Source organism: Numenius arquata, chromosome 2, assembly GCF_964106895.1.
Source record: "Numenius arquata chromosome 2, bNumArq3.hap1.1, whole genome shotgun sequence".
In the NCBI taxonomy this organism is placed as follows: Eukaryota; Metazoa; Chordata; class Aves; order Charadriiformes; family Scolopacidae; genus Numenius; species Numenius arquata.
In genome coordinates, this window is record NC_133577.1 from 120,324,485 (window position 1) to 120,343,750 (window position 19,266).

Sequence of the window (19,266 nt, forward strand, 5' to 3'; positions counted from 1 at the left end):
TTGTTTTATTGTATTTTTTGTTGTTGTTTCTTGTGGATAAGGTCACATACTTAGTGGGAGTGAGATTTTTGAAAGCAGTGTATATTTTGGCTGGCCTCCAAGTAGAGAAAGCAGTAGACCCAAGTTGTTTTCCTCTTCCATGGTTCTTCATCTTAACTTTTAAGGTTCAACAAATAAAAATTGCAGTGATGTTTGCAGAATGAGTGTAATTCTACTCATGTTGGGAGCTAGTGATTCTGTGTGACTGATCTCTGTGCCCCATTAATATACATGTGATCCAGATCAGGTGTGGATTTGCAAGTACACTTTTGTTGAATTAGCTAAAGAACATAAGGCTGAATTTATGCCAACTGCAGGAGAACAGGCAGTACCTCATTTAGTGGAAAGCCTTCTGGTATGAGGTTAACTCATCAGGTTTTATGAATACATTCTAACTGGCAGCATGAGTTTATAGGATTAGCGCTTTGTCTTGTGGATTATCACATTCTTCACCTAATATAGCAAATTCAGTGTTCAGGTTCTTAGTATCTTGAATGAAAAAGGCAATAGGTATGTCGTAAACATTCTTTAGGAGTGAATCCTGGGATCCAGGAGGTCACAGACCATATATCTGATAACTGTAGCTATCTGTCTTCCTTCTGGATAATCACGTTTGTAGATTTAAGTTCAATGGATAGCTTTATACTCAGGACCAACAGACCCACTTTGCCATTCCTGAATAGAACCTTGTGATTCATACTGGGACATTGGCATGCTGCGTTCTTAAAGATACCCATTTTTTCACTTAAGACAGAGTGCTGTTCTTAATCTTTTTCGTTGCAGTTCTTCATGTTCCTTAAGGCAGTAACTAGAACAATTCTATTCAGTTGTTCTTCTAAATCTTTACATCTTGGGCGTTTTTTTCTGGCTGTTTTTCTTTTGTTGCAGACCTGCATCTTTCTGTCTGCTCAGTCAACTGACTCCCACTGTATACTCATCTTCTCAACATGATCCTCATAGTCCTTGGCAACACCTGCCTTCCTCCAGACCTGACTGCGCATTGGACTAAAAAAATACATATATGTTGTTTGTACCATTACTTCTCTTGCCTTTCTCCACAATTGCAGACAAAAAAGACTTTAGAAGTCTGAACTTATGGGAGCTCTCAAAAAAGCTTTATTCTCACAAACAAGTATTGCACATTTCAGAGATGTTGACCTCATCTTTGTAAGTTATGCCAGCCTAGTCTAAAACATTTCTGACAAAATATTTCCTGTTTCACCTTCAAAGACAACTGTCTGTAGTTATTTACAAAGTTCATCTCTTATTTAAAAGCTGATTTGTGATACCTAAAAGAAGTGTTCATTGTTTGGGTTTTTTGTGTGTGTTTTTTTTTTTTTTTAAATTGTTGGTCCTGTCTGTCTGCCCCATCTCAATCCCCCATCACACGATTTTCTGCCTGTCTGCTTAGATTTAGCAGGAGTTCTGAACTAGGAGCTCTCTTGCATTTCAGTATGGTACAGTTGGACTCTGGCAAACAATGTTATTTATGTGGACTTTCATATCTTCATTTAAGTCAATGAAATCTTCAAGCCTTTGTACTAAATATAACAGTAATTTTAAAGAACAAAGTCAAAATTACTAGATTCCCACAGAGTAATAATCCCCCTTGCTTTTGTGAAAGGAGGCTCATGGATGTACAGAAAACACAGCCATTCAGTTATGGTTGTGTCTGTGTAATTGCAGTTTGGGTTCTTTTATGCTTGTCTGTTTTCTGTTTCAATGTTGGTGTAATAATTTACAACATCATAATGTTGATCTTTAATGTGTGTATAAACTTCACTACAAAACAAATGATCTTAGTGATTTTGGGCAATCTTTTGCCTTATTATTTTAAATCTTAAATCTTGGAAGTTTCTTTATAAGATCACCATTTATGATTGTGTCATGATTTTAATTCTTTAACATTCTTAGGAAAAAAATTACTTCAGTACATGTTGTTTTTAGAAGGGGCTAAAGAGAAACTGTGTATTTTGTACTATGCCATGGTACATAGTAATGGCGTCTTTGCTTTTTGTCTCGTGACTAAAAAGTTTGACTATGAAAATTACTTATCTTTTGCATCAGGCATTAAGTTTTTTTTTTTTTAATTTTGTATTTTTAGAATTAGACAGCAAACATTTTAACCTTAAAAGACAATTTTCCTTCAAGTTGTCTTTTAAAAACAATGTGCTGCCCGCCCCTCCCCTCCCCCCCCCGAATTGGAGACCAAAAAGCTCTGGTAAGGTACTTATTGGTTAACTGTTCACTCCCAGAATCAGTGGTACCTCAAGACTACATGTAAGTTCTGTAATATACTGACTTAAGTAGTTTCTTCCTACTTTTTCTGGCAGCGCAGTTTATTGTATCATCATTGTGCTGATATGACAGTTTACTTCGGTCCTATAGATGATACTACTGAAATGATTCTGTATTTAAGCTAACCTCCTTTTGTGAAGTTATTTTTAACTCACTTCAGAACTAAAGTTTACAGTATAGCTCCTTGCATAGTTGTGTTGGCACAACTTGAACTCGGGCTTTGTGCTATAAAGAGTTAGGCTGTGCTGATTTATGTAATTGTATGGCCAAAGTGGATTATTCTTGTGCTGCCACATTCTACCCTTTAGTTGCTTTGGTCCTCTGAGAAGAAAGATTTGAGTACTTGGCACATCCTAATGTCTGGCTAAATATTCTGAAACCAAGTCATGGGTCTGGCTTCAGAGGGCATGAAACTCTGAAGTCAGTATTGCTGCTGAGCTTGATGGACGTCTGCAGTGTTTCCTGTAATATGCAAATCTGGCAAATGTCAGGGTAGAAAACTGGAAGTATAAAAGAGATATTTAACATGTTCTATTAAGTGTGAAGTTTTTCTGCCATGGAAATGTTGAAATAAAGATCTAAATTAACTTGATAATTAGCCATTAAATTTTTTTTCCAATATGTGTGTAGGAGAACCTGTATTGATGAAAACTTGCTATTCTGAGGTTGAGTCTTAGTCATTGTCTGGCTTCACTGAGGTCAGCTGTTCTATTTACTGTGCTTGTTTGCTCAGTGTCCTACTGTTACCTCGGGCTTTGTGTAAATTACTGCTTTGTTACTCTGTAAATGGAACTTAGTTGGCTTCACCTGAGAAATTCTGTATCCAAAAAGTATTTAAGTTGGTAAGGCGTACATATAGAGCAGTTGGAAAAATCAGTATTCTGAACTTGTGAGAGCAAGAAGTTTTGAGTGTACTATTCAGATAAATGCAGTTTTTGAAATGGCTCAACTTAGTGATGTTTCTGAGTGGAAGGATAATTAAGATACTGAAATTTATTAGATGATTAAGGCAAAGATGAACTCTTCTTGCTTAGATGCTTTTGTGTACTAGGAATATATGCTTTTACAATAAAAGATTTGAACTGTTGGTCTCTCTTTAATGCTTAAACTTATTTTATTCTCCTTGTCCATTGAGTAGGTGCAGACAAGACAAAAATAAATGTGGCTGTAAGAAGTGTTAGAGTTTGGGGATTTGGAAGGCGTTGCCCATTACCATGCCTTTGCACTTGGTGTTTGCAAAGCTATGGAGCCGGCTTCAAAATCTCTCGAATTGTCTATGGCTTGAATATGTAACAGGAGGGACAGTATCATGTACCTGTTTATGCTGTCCCAGCAAAATGACCTAAAAATCACCTAGTGCTACAGATACCCATGTGCATTATTCTTTGATTTGAAAGTATGTTATCTGTTTGGATCAAATTTTGACTTTGTTTCTTTTTGGTTTAAGTGATGGCTAACCCCTTCCTTGGAAGCCATATTTCTGTGTAATTTTTAAAAATTTCTGTTGATATTCTTTCAGGATCTCAGCTCATGGGGGTAATTAACATAGAGCATTTAAGAACCAGTTAACATATGATAGGCATAGAAATTGCTTTCCTTTCCTAGCTTTGTTAATTGAACAGTCATTGGAGCTCTGAGTAACACAATTTCTTGTCTGTTTAGGTATCAATTTAATAAATCAAGTAGCTTTGTAGACGTATATCTGTATGTTTATAAGGGCGCTATGTGTTTATATTTAGAGATGCATGTGAACTGCAATACTATATATACCTATAGAAATTGATACTGAAATTAGAAAATACTTTTTGTAAAGCTACTTATTTAAAGGGATCAACACCATTTGAGTATACAATGCTTCAATTTATGAAATAAACTGTACCTCATTGCTTTTTCATATATGCTTTTTAGAAATGTAATATTGCATTGGAAATGCGTAATGTACTTAGCAAAGGTACCTGGTTAAATCTTTAGTGAAATATAACAGTATCTAGGCAACTGGAATGGACAGGAAGTCTTCACAATCATTGCTCTAAACAGATTGCTTTTAAAGAAGAAATCAATGTACTGTAATGAAAATTCTTGTTAAAGCTGTGAAGCAGGCTTATAATTCTTAATACCTTGTAGAATTTAATATGGTCTGTTTCTTGAAATGGGAATACTATTAGAGTTACATGGTTACCTGTATCCCACCTTCCCTTTGCAAAGCTGATAATTGCTTGCATACAGCTGTATGTTGTTTTTTACATGGATGAAGCTGTTGTAGCTGTTTGGCTCATAATACCTGTTGTTATCCATCACGATCATGAGGACATTCTGAATCTCTGGGTTTTTTTAGTAGTTTCCAGCAAAACTCAAGAGGTTCTTGCCTACTTCCTAAATCTGCATGAGAATGCTGGAAATAAGCAGTGCATGTTGTCTGATACTGTAGTGACATAAGCAGGTGCGCCATTCTAGAAGCTCTGTGTGGCTAAAAAGGAGAGTGCTCTCCCAGCATCTGGCTGAATGGTTTTGCCCTCTCCCTGGCACTTTTAAATGCTTAATTCAGTTTTTTGATGGTTTAATAGTCAGATTGGCTGTTCTGTTTGGACTTACTTTGCTGCTAGAGTGGTCATTTTAACTGGTATCTCATAATGGTCTGGTGAGGACCTGAACAAATCATGGTGACGAGCAGAGATACATGCCTTATGCAAATGGAGTACTGGAAATGCATAGCAGTGGGTGGAAGAGAACACTCGTGCAGAATAGGATTCTTCCTGCATTTCTGTGTCACAGTTTGTTGTGGAATCGGCTCAGGAATAATGTGAAATTGTGTTCACCTGCGAGGTCCAGTTGGTAGACACGTTAATCTATTCAAAACCCACTTATTTTAAAACCTCATTGCAGGAATAGGAGATAATGCCAGTCTTTCTCAAGGGCACTTTGATTAGGACACTTAATTGGAAAATCAAGGCAGGAGTTTGTTTTCATTCCAAGTCCAAGGAGTCTCAGACCTATGTTTCGTTATTTTTCTGAGTGGTGTTCTAACTTACAGGTCATAGGCTTGACTAGGAAGAATCTTCTTCTACCTAGTACTTTGTGAAGAATACAAGATGGTAGTGGGCAAGAAGCATAACTGCCAGCTTAGTGTCCAAACAATAGAGAGGAGAGTGGAGACAGTCTCCAGTTAAAACAGTAAATTTGTACCAAATTTATAAACAGAATACAGTGTGTGGTACTGGAATGTAATTTTAGAACTTGGCTATGACTGGAGAGGAATGTCTTGCCATAGCAAAATTTGGAGTAAACATGACAATTGTCTTGAGTATTTATAGATTTTATTTCATTAAATGTTGTTTTGAATGCTCATTGATTTCTGAATCTGCCAGTAATGTACTGCACAAGGATAGACTGAAAATAAACTGCGAAGTCTCATTTAAGTGTTGTCTGTATTCTTCATGCATTAAATACTTCTTGAAGTGTTTTGGAACTGGATTTCTCAGCTGCATGCAGGTTCAGTTACTGATCCTTAATAAATCCAGTAAACTCTTAGCAAAACCATTATATGCTTTCTAAAGCTCTTAAAGACATTGACAGGGATTCCTCTAATATGCTTTAGTGCCTCGGTGTTTGCTAGCAAAGGCTGTCATTTAATTCCTAGATGAGAGACCACTTAGGTTATTTTCTCTGTCTCCTGTTCTGGAATATAAGTCCTTTTGGAGTTAGATTAGATCGGGCTTTGACAACATGTTTAAGGCCTAACTAGCTGCTATTTCTATAGGTATCTATCTTACTCTTGCTTCTGGGCTTGCTAGGTGCAACTGCTGGTTTGAATGGGTTGAAATTTTCATATACTTCAAAGCTTTCTCTGTTTAATTTTAGACCAGTTAAATACAAAGTCTATTTAAACAACAAGAACAAAAAAGTCAGATTTTTGTTTTAGTACTGTTAACCACAAAAAATACTCTAGTTGTAGGTAGCTTTGTGTGGAAAAATGCATGTGTGTGTGACACGAATATGGTTGAGTATACACATGAATTTTCTTTCCTGATTCAAATACAAATAAGAGTTCTGAAAATGTTTGCTTTTGAAAAAGGTCAGTCTGGATAGATAGATCCTTTTCATTTAACATCTCAATCTGTATCACTTCATAAGTCCTTACAGTTTTTTGGTGGAGGTGGAGACCTTTTATAGTGAACTCTCAATGTGCTTATTCTCCTTATTTTTGTGCATCTTACTTCTCAAGCTACAAGATAAAAAAACACTCAAGTTAGGCATGGATGAAGACTGAGAGTTTATGTGAACTGAAGTTTATTGCACTACTTTTACAATAACAGGCTAACTTTTAGTATAACTATGTTTGCCCTGGTACAAACTTTGACAGTACCCATTTATCTCATTTGCAAATAATGCCTTGGTGTTACCTGTCAAGTAGAGCTTTGAATAAAATCAGTTGAGATATATACATGAGAGATCTTTTTCCTGGTTTGATATGAATGCATCCACCTTGCTTTCTGGTTTTCCCAACTCTTTTGTACAGTTACATAGTAATATGAGGTAGCAGGGAAAGTTGCATCTGTCACAATTGTAGATAATACAACAGCAGTGCTGGTCTGAATTGCAAGTGGAGCCTGAGATGAAAATACGATGTGAATTCTGAGTTCTTTTGTTGTATCTCTCCACCAGAATAACCTGCATAAAGTCTGCCTCCGTCGCAGTGGGTAATTTTTTGTAAAGCGTCTTTGATGGTGATTAATGATAGTCTGCTTAGTAGTAGATGTTCTCCCTGTATCTCGGTCACTGAACCTACCATCTTTGCATGCCATATTTATAGCTCAGTGAACAGTAAAAGGCCATGAAGGCCAACCACACTGTCAAGAAAAATGTCAGGGCACTGTGGGTTTCTAGAGGCTTATTAGATATATATTTGGAGGTCTGGATGAGGCAGGCTGTATTCTGTTGGCAGAAATTGACAGTAACTGTCTTGGTAAACTTAAGATCCAAGGTGGTGGTTGTTTTTGTTGGAGCACTCAGCATTTATCTCGTGCAGTGTGGTCATCTACCATATCTACTCAAACTCCTGTTAAGGTCTTTAATCATGTTTTTTCATACTTTGATTTCAAATTATGTAGTGATTGTTTCTGAACATATTACTATGTGTGGAAGAAGATAACCACTTCAAATTTTTTTTACGTAACAAATTTAAATCTTATTTTAATTTTGAAGAGAAGATCAGTTATTTGCTATTAGTGACGTTCCATTAGAAACATGAAGTTTCTGGACTTTGAGTTTTGAGGAGATTCACAAATCTTTTATAGGATAGTAGTGTGAAGGCTGGCCTTTGATACTTTTAAGTAATCAACTGATAATCTTATCAAATTACTGTCAACACTGACATTTTAGATAAACCTGGAGCCACAGATGTTTTACCCACTGTTGGTGTGGCATGTAGTTGCCAGGCAGCAAGCATGATTACTATGTGTTTTTCATCTCTAAGTGTGCATCCATTCCCTTATTGAATTTCTGGCATAAGAAAGAAGTTTATTTCCAAACCTTTGAGTTTCAGTTTGTCACGGTCCTGCTGGGTTTGGCACCTCATACAAAGGAAGCTACGGCTATGTCTTAATCGAAGAAACTGATTCAGATTTTAAAGTACAATGGCACTGTCCCTCTGTAAGACAACGATGCTGGTTTTTTAAAAAATCTCTTGTATGTTCTCAACAGATACGTCTCTTTAAAGTAGATTCAATTCCAAGGTACCATATTTACTTTTGAATGTTTCAGAGACTCTGTTTCTGAAATCTGACACTTGGGATTATACTGGTGCTCTCCCCTATAGTGGGACAATGAATCCACAATATGGTTATAGTATAAGTGATGCACATAATGATAAACGGATTCCTACTATATATCAGTAGCTCTACAGCCAGTAATTTTAAACAGTTGAAAGCTGTAAATATAAGAATGGTTTTGAAGAGCTAGATATAATTTGTATTCAAAAGCTGCATGCATTCAAGTGTGTTGTACATAAAATTGCACATAACAATTTCTGCTAAGGTGTCTGCTTACCACATGCATCAAATTCTATGCAAAATGAAGATTTCATAGAACCTTTGTCATAAAAAGATATTAAGCACTGATAGAAAATTTGAAATAGCTGGAACATCAATTCATACTTCTAAAGATAAAGATGTGAATAGAAGTTACCTTAAGGTTTGCAAAATGGAGAATGTGCTTGTTTCACCATAAACTTATTTTTTTTTTTAGAATTCATTGTGTTCCAGAGTTATATTGCATGTAAACCCAAACTTTCTTTGTTCAGTACTAAACTAATTAATAGTGTCTTTTTCACTTGCTTATGTGTTTACTATAGTAATAGTCTTGGTATTTAAGAAACTTAAAGCAATTTATTGGAGGTCTAGACCTGAATAAACACACACAATGCTAATGTGAGTTAGTATGCAATTGCTTCTTCAGGTAACATTTTATAATAACAACTGTTTTCTTAAATTATGTTTTATTGATTTCAAACATCTCCTAAGAGCAATGCTGAAGACCTAGGAAAGAAGTAACTAGTTGTAATTAATTCTTGATTTGTTAGGGAATTTACAAAAGTGACAGTGGCTTATAGGTTTTAATGGTGCTTCTTGTGTAGAACTAAGCCAGCGTGCAACTACTGAAACCTTGAGAATTATCTCAGATCTTTTATCTGAGTCAGTGTCATAATTTTAGAATCTGTCACTCCTGTGGTTTCAACCGGTGATGTAATTTGGGTTTCACACTCTATTACTACATGGCTCAGTTACTGAAATATTTTCTGCCAGATATTATTCACACAACTTCTTTCTTATCTCATTCAAGGTTTCCTGGCATGTTCAAATTCCAGTAGCTATGGAAATTCCAAGACGAATGCCACTTTATAAGTAATGAGTGCTGTCAACCTTTGGTTGACTAAATGAAAACAGTTGGGAAGGGAAAAAGGAACATAAACTGTCAGTGGCAGCAGCTGCCTCAGAATTAGAAGAGTACAAGATGGTGGATAAGAAGCATAGTTGCTAGGTGACTTCAGAAAGGGGGAGTGGGGGCACAAGACAAAAGTAAATTTTGCAGCTGTAGTGGTGTGGGTGCGGGTGTCAGCATGTTTCATTTAGTGGTCAACCTGTCTAGTGAATGTGTAGCAACAACTTTCCACTGTTTGTGGGTTTCTTGTACTAGCATTGATGTATTTTGAATATAGTAACAGTGATTAGCATCTTGAATTCTTATTTAAGTCTCATGTCTGGTAATGTGTCATGAGGTGATAAATTTAAGAGATTATATTTCTGAGCTGTCTGCTTGCCATGTGCTTTTCTAAGAGTTTACTGGCCCCATACAGACACAGTAATAATCGCTGGGCATTTAGCTTGTGCTATGACCAGTGGCACCTGAGGAACAGGCACCGTTCATCTTGTGCCTTCTCTTGTGAAATACTAGTATCTGACAGACTGGGTAGGAGGGTTGTGGGGAGAGGACTTCACAGTAGGTGAATGTGAATCCCAACAATCTACGAGTCAATGTGTTTTTATTTTAAATTTCATGGTGCAAGTCTCACGTTTTACAGTCTGAAAAGCTGACAAGCATCCACTGGAAGTTTTATATTAATTACTCTTGTCCATACTTGAACTCTTTTCTGGCAACATGCAAGACTGTTCTACTTGTTTGTGAGTTCTCTTCCTTTTTCTGATTTAGTTGGTGGTTCAAAGACAGCCCTGGTCTACTCTTCAGTTTTTATCTTACACTTCTCTTCATCTAGTTTTTTTTTTCTCCCAAAATTTAGTCTACAACTTTTTCTGTGTTAGTATTGCAAGGAGTATATTTGTGCTGTCAGGAATGACTGCATTTGTCAGTTGGTTTCCTCCAAGGAGGGATACTATGAACTTGAAGTTTGCGTTGCTTTTTATTTTCTTCAGATTAGTTTCTTCAGCAAGCAATTAGAAAATGCTTCAGCACTTAAAAACAGTTTCTGTGCTTGGGTGCACAAAACATTTGTTCCAGAAATTTGTAGTTCTGGAATGCTTGCTATGCAGCAGTGTGTGGGATAATAAATCATGAGACACTGAGTAGTTTACAGTAACATTTTTGCTGACCTGTTATTTTTAATTAATTTGTAAAATACTTGTTTAAATTCTTTGAACAGAAACCAGCTCATTTGGAAAGTAAAAGAATATTGAAACTATCTAAAGTGATGTTTGCTACAATTTCATAGTAGTGAGTCATAGAACCATAGAATCATTGAGTCTGTGTTTTTAATATTTTTTAATAAGTTCTTGTGTAACTGGCCAAATAGCAGCTCGGGGAATCAAATACTGCTTTATATGTTTTTTAAATCTATTTGAGTTTTGTTAGCCCTACTCAGTTCCTTCAGAGCACTATACATGAGGTAGAGCTGTTAAATTTTTTTTTTTTAATTAGGTTTTTTGTTTGGGTGTTTTGTTTTTTTGGTTTTTTTTTTTCCTTTTTAAGATGCTTGAACATGAAAGTTCTTTCATTTTTCTATTTCCAAAGTTGAAAGTTGGCTTTGAAAGAAAAATTATAATACAAATTTAGTCCCTCTTATTTAGCCGAGCTTCAGACTAACTGTGTGATGGATGGTGCAGTGGGGTTAGACATAGGCCTTGGTTTGGGTGCGAGTTATGAATTCACTGAGTGTTATCATAACTTATGCTCCAGGATCCAGGTAAATGACTGGTTTGGATAGCTGTGGAGGTATTGACAGGAGAAAGTAGACCCTGGTTACTAAACTTTGAGGCAGAAGACCCTTCAGATTATGGTAGAATCTATGTGGGAAAACGTGCTGTTTCCTGTGTTAAATTGTGCTGATTAAATTGGATATGCTTTGCCTTCACACTTTGTCAGTCTACATAATGAAGCATTCTGGCAAGCAGATGTAATAAGACTATTAGACCTAGTTGAACTTACCTTCCTACTGAACCACGTGAATGAATGTTTTAAGATTAAGATTCTGTGCTTTAAATAATTGGATTTTCATAGGATGTGTTGCCCCCCCTTTTTTTTTTTTTTTGAGGAGCACACAAAGAACACAAAATGTGCAAGAGAGGTGAAAATACTTGCATTATTAAAACTTTATTTTGTCAAAGTGACCTAACAGCATAGACTTTCATTTAAAACTAAGTAAACAAAAAGTCCTCACCAATCTTTCAAATTTGGAACTGATACACAGCTGTTTTTGTAGTCTGAGCAGAACTGTCATGTCTTTTTATTAATATTTTATGTTATACATAAATAGTAACTGAGCCAATAAAACTCTGTTCAAATTATTGGCAGTAGTGAAGCTGAAAACAAGTATCACGCTCAAGTAGTAGGCAATAAATAGCATCCTTGACTAGACGATTGAGGAATATGCAATCAAGTCTGTCTAAATTTGGGTAGGGTTTGGTTCTAACAGTACAACGATCTCTGACATTTTATATGCAGCTGTCACATGAAATATTTAATACTGCTTGCTCCTGTCTAAAACTTTCTAAAACAGAGTTCTCATTTTGCTGTATGGACAACTTACACTGAAATAGAGGAGGAAATTTTACAAATGCATCCATCAGAAAACCTGTCTGAGCTCTACTTCAGGAGTGCAAAAATAATGAATCTCCTTTCAGTATTGGACAGTGAGTAAGGTGTCATTTTCTTACATACTTCACAAAGATTATTAGGCAAGCTTCAGGCACTTTAGCATGCAGTTAAAAAGAAAAAAAAAAAAAAAACAAACAACAAATCAAACACAACTGTTTCTATTTTCCATTTAATAAAATAGGGGACTACATCTTCCAGGAATTCTCTGTTGATATTAGGTACTCTGTAATAAATGACTTTTTTAAAAAAATAGGTATTATGAGTGTCAGTGGTTATGTTACTGAGAGGACTTTTGTGAGAATTCTAGGTACTTGGTACATGTGAATTCTAACACCATAGAGAAACCTGCATATCTGACTCAGGAAAAACTGAGTAGAAACTGTATTACAAAATAACTAAATTTTGATACTGTGACTAGCCCTGACACTGACTTGCTCGTTAGTCAAATGTGGTGATTTTTTTTAACAGAGCACTTCACAAGATAATGCAAATTAAATGCTGTAGCAGTATTTCTTATTAAGTCCAAAATTGCTGTTGAATGCAGGGATATATACTTTTGTCACCTATTTGTGCATAAATGCATAATTCGGTATTTACAGATTGTTAATTTGGTTTATAAATGCTTCAGGTGTCACAGTAATAAATGACTTATGTACTGGTGTCTCTGTTTTCTGTTTATATTAATATACTAGTATTGAATTTCCATGGCAGCCCACAGTCTGAGAACTAGTGCTGCTCTAGAAAGAAATTTGCAGTTTTGTAAAAAGTTTTTTGCTTGGACATGAGCTAAAGATGGCATTAAGCAGCCTTAGGTTGATGTTGACAGGTCTGCTCTATTCCTTAACTACTGAATTCTGCAGCACGCTAGCTCCTGTTGGTGCTAACACTCGTTCTACTATGTGTTGGAGGAGGGTAAGTCTAGCCATATCAGTAGCAGTGCTGGGGAGGAGCTGGCACAACTTCTGGCAACCAGTCTTAAACTGCCTTGAGCCTATCATGAGGCTATGTATTAGGTTTAATGGAGGCGTAGCCCAAAGGCATCACTATCTAGTAGTCAAAGTATTAAAATATTCTGTTATACTGACATCAAATAATATTTTAAGTTTTTGAAGAAACCTCTAGAGGTCAACTAGCTCAACCCTTGGCTCAAAGCCAGGCTAACATGAAAATAGATAAGGTTGCTCAGAGCCTTGTCCAGTTGAATCTTGAAGACCTCCAAAGCTGAGTTTCTACTCTTCAAAGAACAATCTACTCTTTATTATTTTTTATATATTTATTTTTATATAATTTATTCTACTCTTTATGTGCAGTTGGTTCCAATTGGTGCTTAAGTTGGTACTCAGCTTTTTGCATGGGGTTCCTTGCCCCCTTTTATCTCTGTAAAACTGCCTGTGATGCAGCTTCTTGATTGCCTCGCATCTTTTTGTTGTGTACCTCTGAGAAGTTTGCTTTTGTCTTCAGCGCTCGTAAGTGGATTTTATGGAGAGGACAGCAATTGGACACACACCCCACCTCACCACCTTCCCCCGGTAGTCTTTCTAGGATTAAAAAGCCCAGTTTTGTGTAGCTTTTCCTTGTCTGCCATGATCACCAGCCCTTTAATCAACTACATGTCCTTCTACTATTTTTCCTCTAGTTTATCACTATCTCATTTACTGGGTGCTGAGGAGGGGAACAGTACACTGTACTCATACAACATCATGAACGCTGGCTGCTGGGGAATAACAGCTTCTTTTGACTTGACTGCAGTTTTGCCAGTGCAACAGTGGTAGCTGTTGGCTCTGGTCAACACAAACACCTATACAGCTGCTTGATCACTGTCCTCTCCCTCGGGATAAGGAGAGAATAGAAAAAAGGTTAGAAGACTCATGGATAAAGATAATGACGTTTTAATAGGGAAAGCAAAAGCTTGCACACATAAGCAAAGCAAAAATAATTAATTCCCTACTTCCCATTGGGAGGCAGATGTTCGGCCACTTTCTGGAAAGCAGGGTCTCAGCATGCATGATGGTTGTTTGGGAAGGCAAGCACATAACCACAGATGTCCACCCTTCCTCCTTCTTTCCCTGACCTTTTACTGCTGAGCATCATGTGTTATGGAATATCACTTTAGTCAACTTGGATTAGTTGTTGTGGCTATGTCCCTTCTCAACCTCTTGTCCACCCCCAACCTACTCATTCGGGGTGGGGACAGAGTGGAAAAGAGAAAAAGTCTTGATGCTGTGCATGCACTTTCCAGCAATAGCAAAACTACCAGTGTGTTATCAACACTGGTTTAGCCACAAATCCAAAGCACAGCACCGTACGGGATGCTGTGGAGAGAGTTAACTCCATCCCAGCCAGACCCAGTGCAGCAGCCTGGTATGTGGTTGACCTTCATTGCCATAGGGGCCCATTACTGACTCTTAGAATCATAGAATGGTTAGAGTTGGAAGGGACCATAAAGATCATCGAGTTCCAGCCCCCCTGCCATGGGCAGGGACACCTCCCACTAGACCAGGTTGCTCAAAGCCCCATCCAACCTAGCCTTAAACACTTCCAGGGATGGGGCATCCACAACTTCCCTGGGCAACCTGTTCCAGTGCTTCACTACCCTCACAGCAAAGAATTTCCTCCTAATACCTAGTCTAAATCTCCCCTCTTCCAATTTAAAACCATTACCCCTTGTCCGGTCACTACATCTCCTGACAAAGAGTCCCTCTCCGGCTCTCCTGTAGGCTCCCTTCAGATATTGGAAGGCTGCTATGAGGTCTCCCCAGAGTCTTCTCTTCTCCAGACTGAACAACCCCAGCTCTCTCAGCCTGTCTTCATAGGGGAGGTGCTCCATCCCTCTGATCATCTTCGTGGCCCTCCACTGGACCCGTTCCAACAGTTCCATGTCCTTCCTGTGTTGAGGACTCCAAAGCTGGACACAGTATTCCAGGTGGAGTCTCACGAGCACAGAGTAGAGGGGTAGAATCACCTCCCATGACCTGTTGGCCACGCTTCTCTTGATGCAGCCCAGGATGCAGTTGGCTTTCTGGGCTGCCAGTGCGCACTGCCGGCTCATGTTGAGCTTTTCATCCACCAACACCCCCAAGTCCTTCTCCTCAGGGCTGCTCTCCAGCCATTCTCCACCCAACCTGTATTTGTGCCTGGGATTGCCACTTCCGAGGTGCAGGACCCTGCACTTGGCTTAGTTGAACTTCATGCAATTTGCATGGGCCCATCTCTCAAGCCTGTCCAGGTCCCTCTGGATGGCATCCCTTCCCTCCAGCGTGTCGACCGTGCCACCGAGCTTGTGTCGTTGGCAAACTTGCTGAGGGTGCACTCTATCCCACGGTCCATGTCTCTGACAAAGATGTTGAACAGCACTGGTCCCAGTACCGACCCCTGAGGAGCTACACTCGTCACTGGCCGCCAATTGGACATTGAACTATTGATCACAACCCTTTGAGTGTGGCCATTCAGCCTGTTCCTTATCCACCGAGTGGTCCATCCATCGAACCCATGACTTTCCAATTTTGAGACCAGGATGTTGTGCGGGACAGTGTGAAATGCTTTGCATAAGTCCAGGTAGATGACGTCTGTTGCTCTGCCCTTGTCCACCAAGCCTGTGGCGGTATTGTAAAAGGCCACCAAATTTGTCAGGCACGATTTGCCCTTGGTGAAGCCATGCTGGCTGTCTCCAATCACCTCCTTATTTTCCATGTGCCTTAGCAGAGATTCCAAGAGGATCTGCTCCATGAATCATCCATGATTCATGCTCTTCAGGTTGTTGATCCTCACAGTTGTGTTCTGCAAGGCCTATCCTATCCTGTTAGTCACAAGTCTGTATTATTGCATGGGTTATTTTGTGCCACTTGCAGGACTTCACATTTATCTCTATTCGCTGTCGTGAGATTGCGGTCAGGTCAACCCTTTAGCTTGTTGAGGACACTCTGAATAGCACCTCTGTTCTCCAATGTTGTGACCACTTCCTGGCCTCCCAGACTGATGTCGCCTGCAAACTTGATGTGGATGTGTTCCATCTTGGCTTTCAGGTCATTGCTGAAGATGTTGAACTGTATTAACCTCGTGTCATCTCCTGAAGATTGCCTCTTCTGTCTGGTTTCCAGTTAGATTTTAAACTGTGACCACAAACCTTTAAGTCTGGCTGTGTAGGCAGTTTTTCAAACACCTTACCCAGTTTGGTACAAGGGTGCTATGGGAGGTGGCATCAGAAGCCTTATTAGAGTCAAAGTAAATGACATCAGTTGGTGTCCTTCATTCCCCAAACCAGCTGTTTCCTCACGAAAAGTTGCCAGATTAGGCACAGTTTGCACTTTGTAAATCCATGATGGCAAATTGTATTCACCTTCTTTTCGTTCGTGTGCCTGGAAATGAATTCCAGGAGTATTTTTTGTAGAGTTAGTGACAGGATCAGGGTGAAGCTGACTGATAATGCCTCAGATTCCCCTTTTTGCCCCTTTTTTGGAGATTAATACAGCCTTTATCGGTAGCTTCCCATGGTCACAGTGACCTCTAAAGAAGAGAGTTTTCTTTGGTTGTATTGGAATTGGGCAGCTGGTGATCTGTTTGTATGAGAAACACCTGTAGACTGTGTGAAGATTATACTTGCTTCTGCAAAATCATGTTGAGGAAGAGGAAATATGAGAATTCAGGGCAAGTCAGAGACAAAGCATGAGTGCCCTGTCTATAGGGGTTAGATCACAGCTTCAAGAGTTCCGTACATTTTTCAGAGAAAGAAGCAGACTAAAGAAAGTGGAGATAAAGTAAACTAAGGTTGTTGAGACAGAAAAAACGGCATTTTTTTCCCCTGTCTGCTGACAGACATACTAATTGTTTTTTGTAAACTTTGTATTTTAGCATAGCGTGCTTGCTTTTTTTTTTTTTTTTTTTTGAAAAAAAAAAAATTGTTAAGCATTGAGAATGCTGTCAGCATGTCTGGCAAACCTCATGCAATCTGTTCTGACAAAAAGTAGTCTGACTGCATTGGTTTATTCTTGCAAGGTCCAAAAGATGGTTACAAGGACTAGAACCCTGAAGAGTTTGAAGAGGTTCATTTTACAACACTGAAGACCATTAATACAGTGTGAAGAACTTACAAATGATGTTTTTGGTTAGATGTTGTTTAAAAAGGCCGTTAGAGGAATGGAGCTTCAGACCCCTTTGAAGTTGAGCAACTGATTATCTGTTTGTATTAGAAACACCAGCACACTGTGTAAAGGACTGTAAAGATGATGCTTGCTTCTGTAAAAAGAAAAGCAAAGATTTCTTAGAGCTGAATGATTTGTTCTTAAAATGTCTTGATTTTGAAACTTTCAGCTCAAGACACATTTTGGTATTAAAAATTAATTTGTAACAAATGTACTTGTAACTCTTGAAGGTTTTAATATTGGTTAAGTATTTGAAGCACAGAAACTAAATTTTTTTTCAAAGATCAATAAAAGTCTACTTTAATGAATTTTCACACATTTATTTTTCAGGAGCTGGTGAATCAGGGAAAAGCACTATTGTCAAACAAATGAAGTAAGTATGGTAAAATACTATGATAGAGAAATATATTTTTTATTTGAATAGAGAATTTACTTTTTTTCCTTCCGTAGGATTATCCACGAAGCTGGTTATTCAGAAGAAGAATGTAAACAGTACAAAGCTGTTGTCTACAGTAACACCATTCAGTCCATTATTGCTATCATTAGAGCAATGGGGAGGTTGAAGATAGACTTTGGTGATCCAACCAGGGCTGTGAGTATTGAAGTATACACACAGATATACATCTGAAATATTCATTCATTTTCAATTTTTGTCCATTACTATTTCCTGAAAAAAAATCTCTTGATATCCCAAAGTCGTCTTTGTCGGGTACAAAGTTTGACTGAAAACTAAATGCCATTGGTCCTTACATGGCAAGGTGACCTACAGAGCAATCAAGAGTGAGTTGATTCATGACAGCTATTTGGTTTAGACACAATTCTCCAAATTCCATCTAAATTTGGGGAACTAAACATCTGAGTCTTAGGAAGTTTTTGAAACACATTAAACTGTGCAGTCATGTCTCTATTTGTAGAGGCTTGTGGGCCGTTATGTTCTGTAAGTCATTTAAGCTAGACATCTTCATGTTCCGTAAAAAACATAGCTTAAATAGGTAGGCATCTAGCTACTGCCTGCACTTCTCAATTAGATCATAGGTACAGCGGTGCCTAAAACATTTCTGGCCCCTGACCTTGATCCTATTTCATACTGATTTCCAATGTGGAGGACTTTATTGTACTCAAAGCAGAGACACGGGCATAGCCCTGCTGCTGGTATCCCATTTTTTCATGATACCATACAGATTAAGGATTTTTCCCAAGAAATAGGAGACATGTCCTGCATACAAACCCTCTGATGGGTCTATTTGCCATTCCACCTATTGAAGCTACTCTACAGAATTGATTCTTTTGGCTTATTGTTTCTCCAGTCCTAACCCTATACTCTTACCTGTGGTGACCCTAATTAAGTCCACGTCTGGTCAGGAGGTTAGAGGCTCTGAATCTCTAAAATGGTTAGCTTAAGTGTTTTTGCTTGACCTCTGGTTACAGGAATCTGCTCTGTGCTGCAGTGTTGAAATTACTAAGTTGTTAGTCTGAATAGCATTGCAACTTAGTCTGGGATGTGTGCCTTTGTTTCTTTCCGTAGAAACCAATGTCAGAGTATGGAATGCTGAATAGTATGGTTTTTGAAGCAGGACCTAGCCACATTATCACTGTCTTGCAGGGAAGATGGAGGAAGGATTTTCTTTTTTGCTATTCATGTATTGAAATAAGTATGTAAGGTAGTCGGAGGGATATTTTGTCATAATTAAGTTCTTTCCATTATGTTAAGGTTGAATTACAGTTTGGAAGGAGAGGAGGGTCTTGAAAAATAAGAAATGGTATGTAAAGTCTTCATTCATGACAAAGTCCTGTGTTCAAGATCTTATTGATTGCTGCAAAAGCAATTTATAAATATTAGAGAATATACCTTCAGTGTCCTTGTGAAGTGCATTATGTATGGTTGTCATAAGGAAGGTAAGCATTCATAAGTTTACATAAAGTGGGTCATAAAGTTGTATCTGAAATCTATATCTGATTGGCAGTCATGAATTATTAGTTAATTTTCATTTTGCTCTTTGATAGACATTATTTTATGTACATATGGTAATTCTACCTGAAACCTCTTCAAATGTAAACATAATAAAAGCTTCATTTTCATTGGTTATTCCTCTCTACATTTGTTCTCATGTTTGCGGTTGTCTTCCTTTAAGACCAAGGTTTTCCAGGGCAGCAACAGTATCTTATCGCATGTTAGTTCAGTATTTGT

At 38.0% G+C, this 19,266-nt stretch overlaps 1 protein-coding gene across 2 annotated transcripts in view; it reads left to right on the forward strand.

The window, feature by feature from the left end:
• The window catches only part of GNAI1 (G protein subunit alpha i1), a 37,189-nt gene that overhangs the window by 3,534 nt on the left and 14,389 nt on the right, over nucleotides 1-19,266 (forward strand). For both annotated transcript variants that reach the window (XM_074168788.1, XM_074168789.1), the window contains exons 2-3: nucleotides 17,409-17,451; nucleotides 17,529-17,670. In XM_074168788.1, the coding sequence (XP_074024889.1) occupies nucleotides 17,409-17,451; nucleotides 17,529-17,670 (185 nt within the window). The remainder of the gene's footprint in view (nucleotides 1-17,408; nucleotides 17,452-17,528; nucleotides 17,671-19,266) is intronic.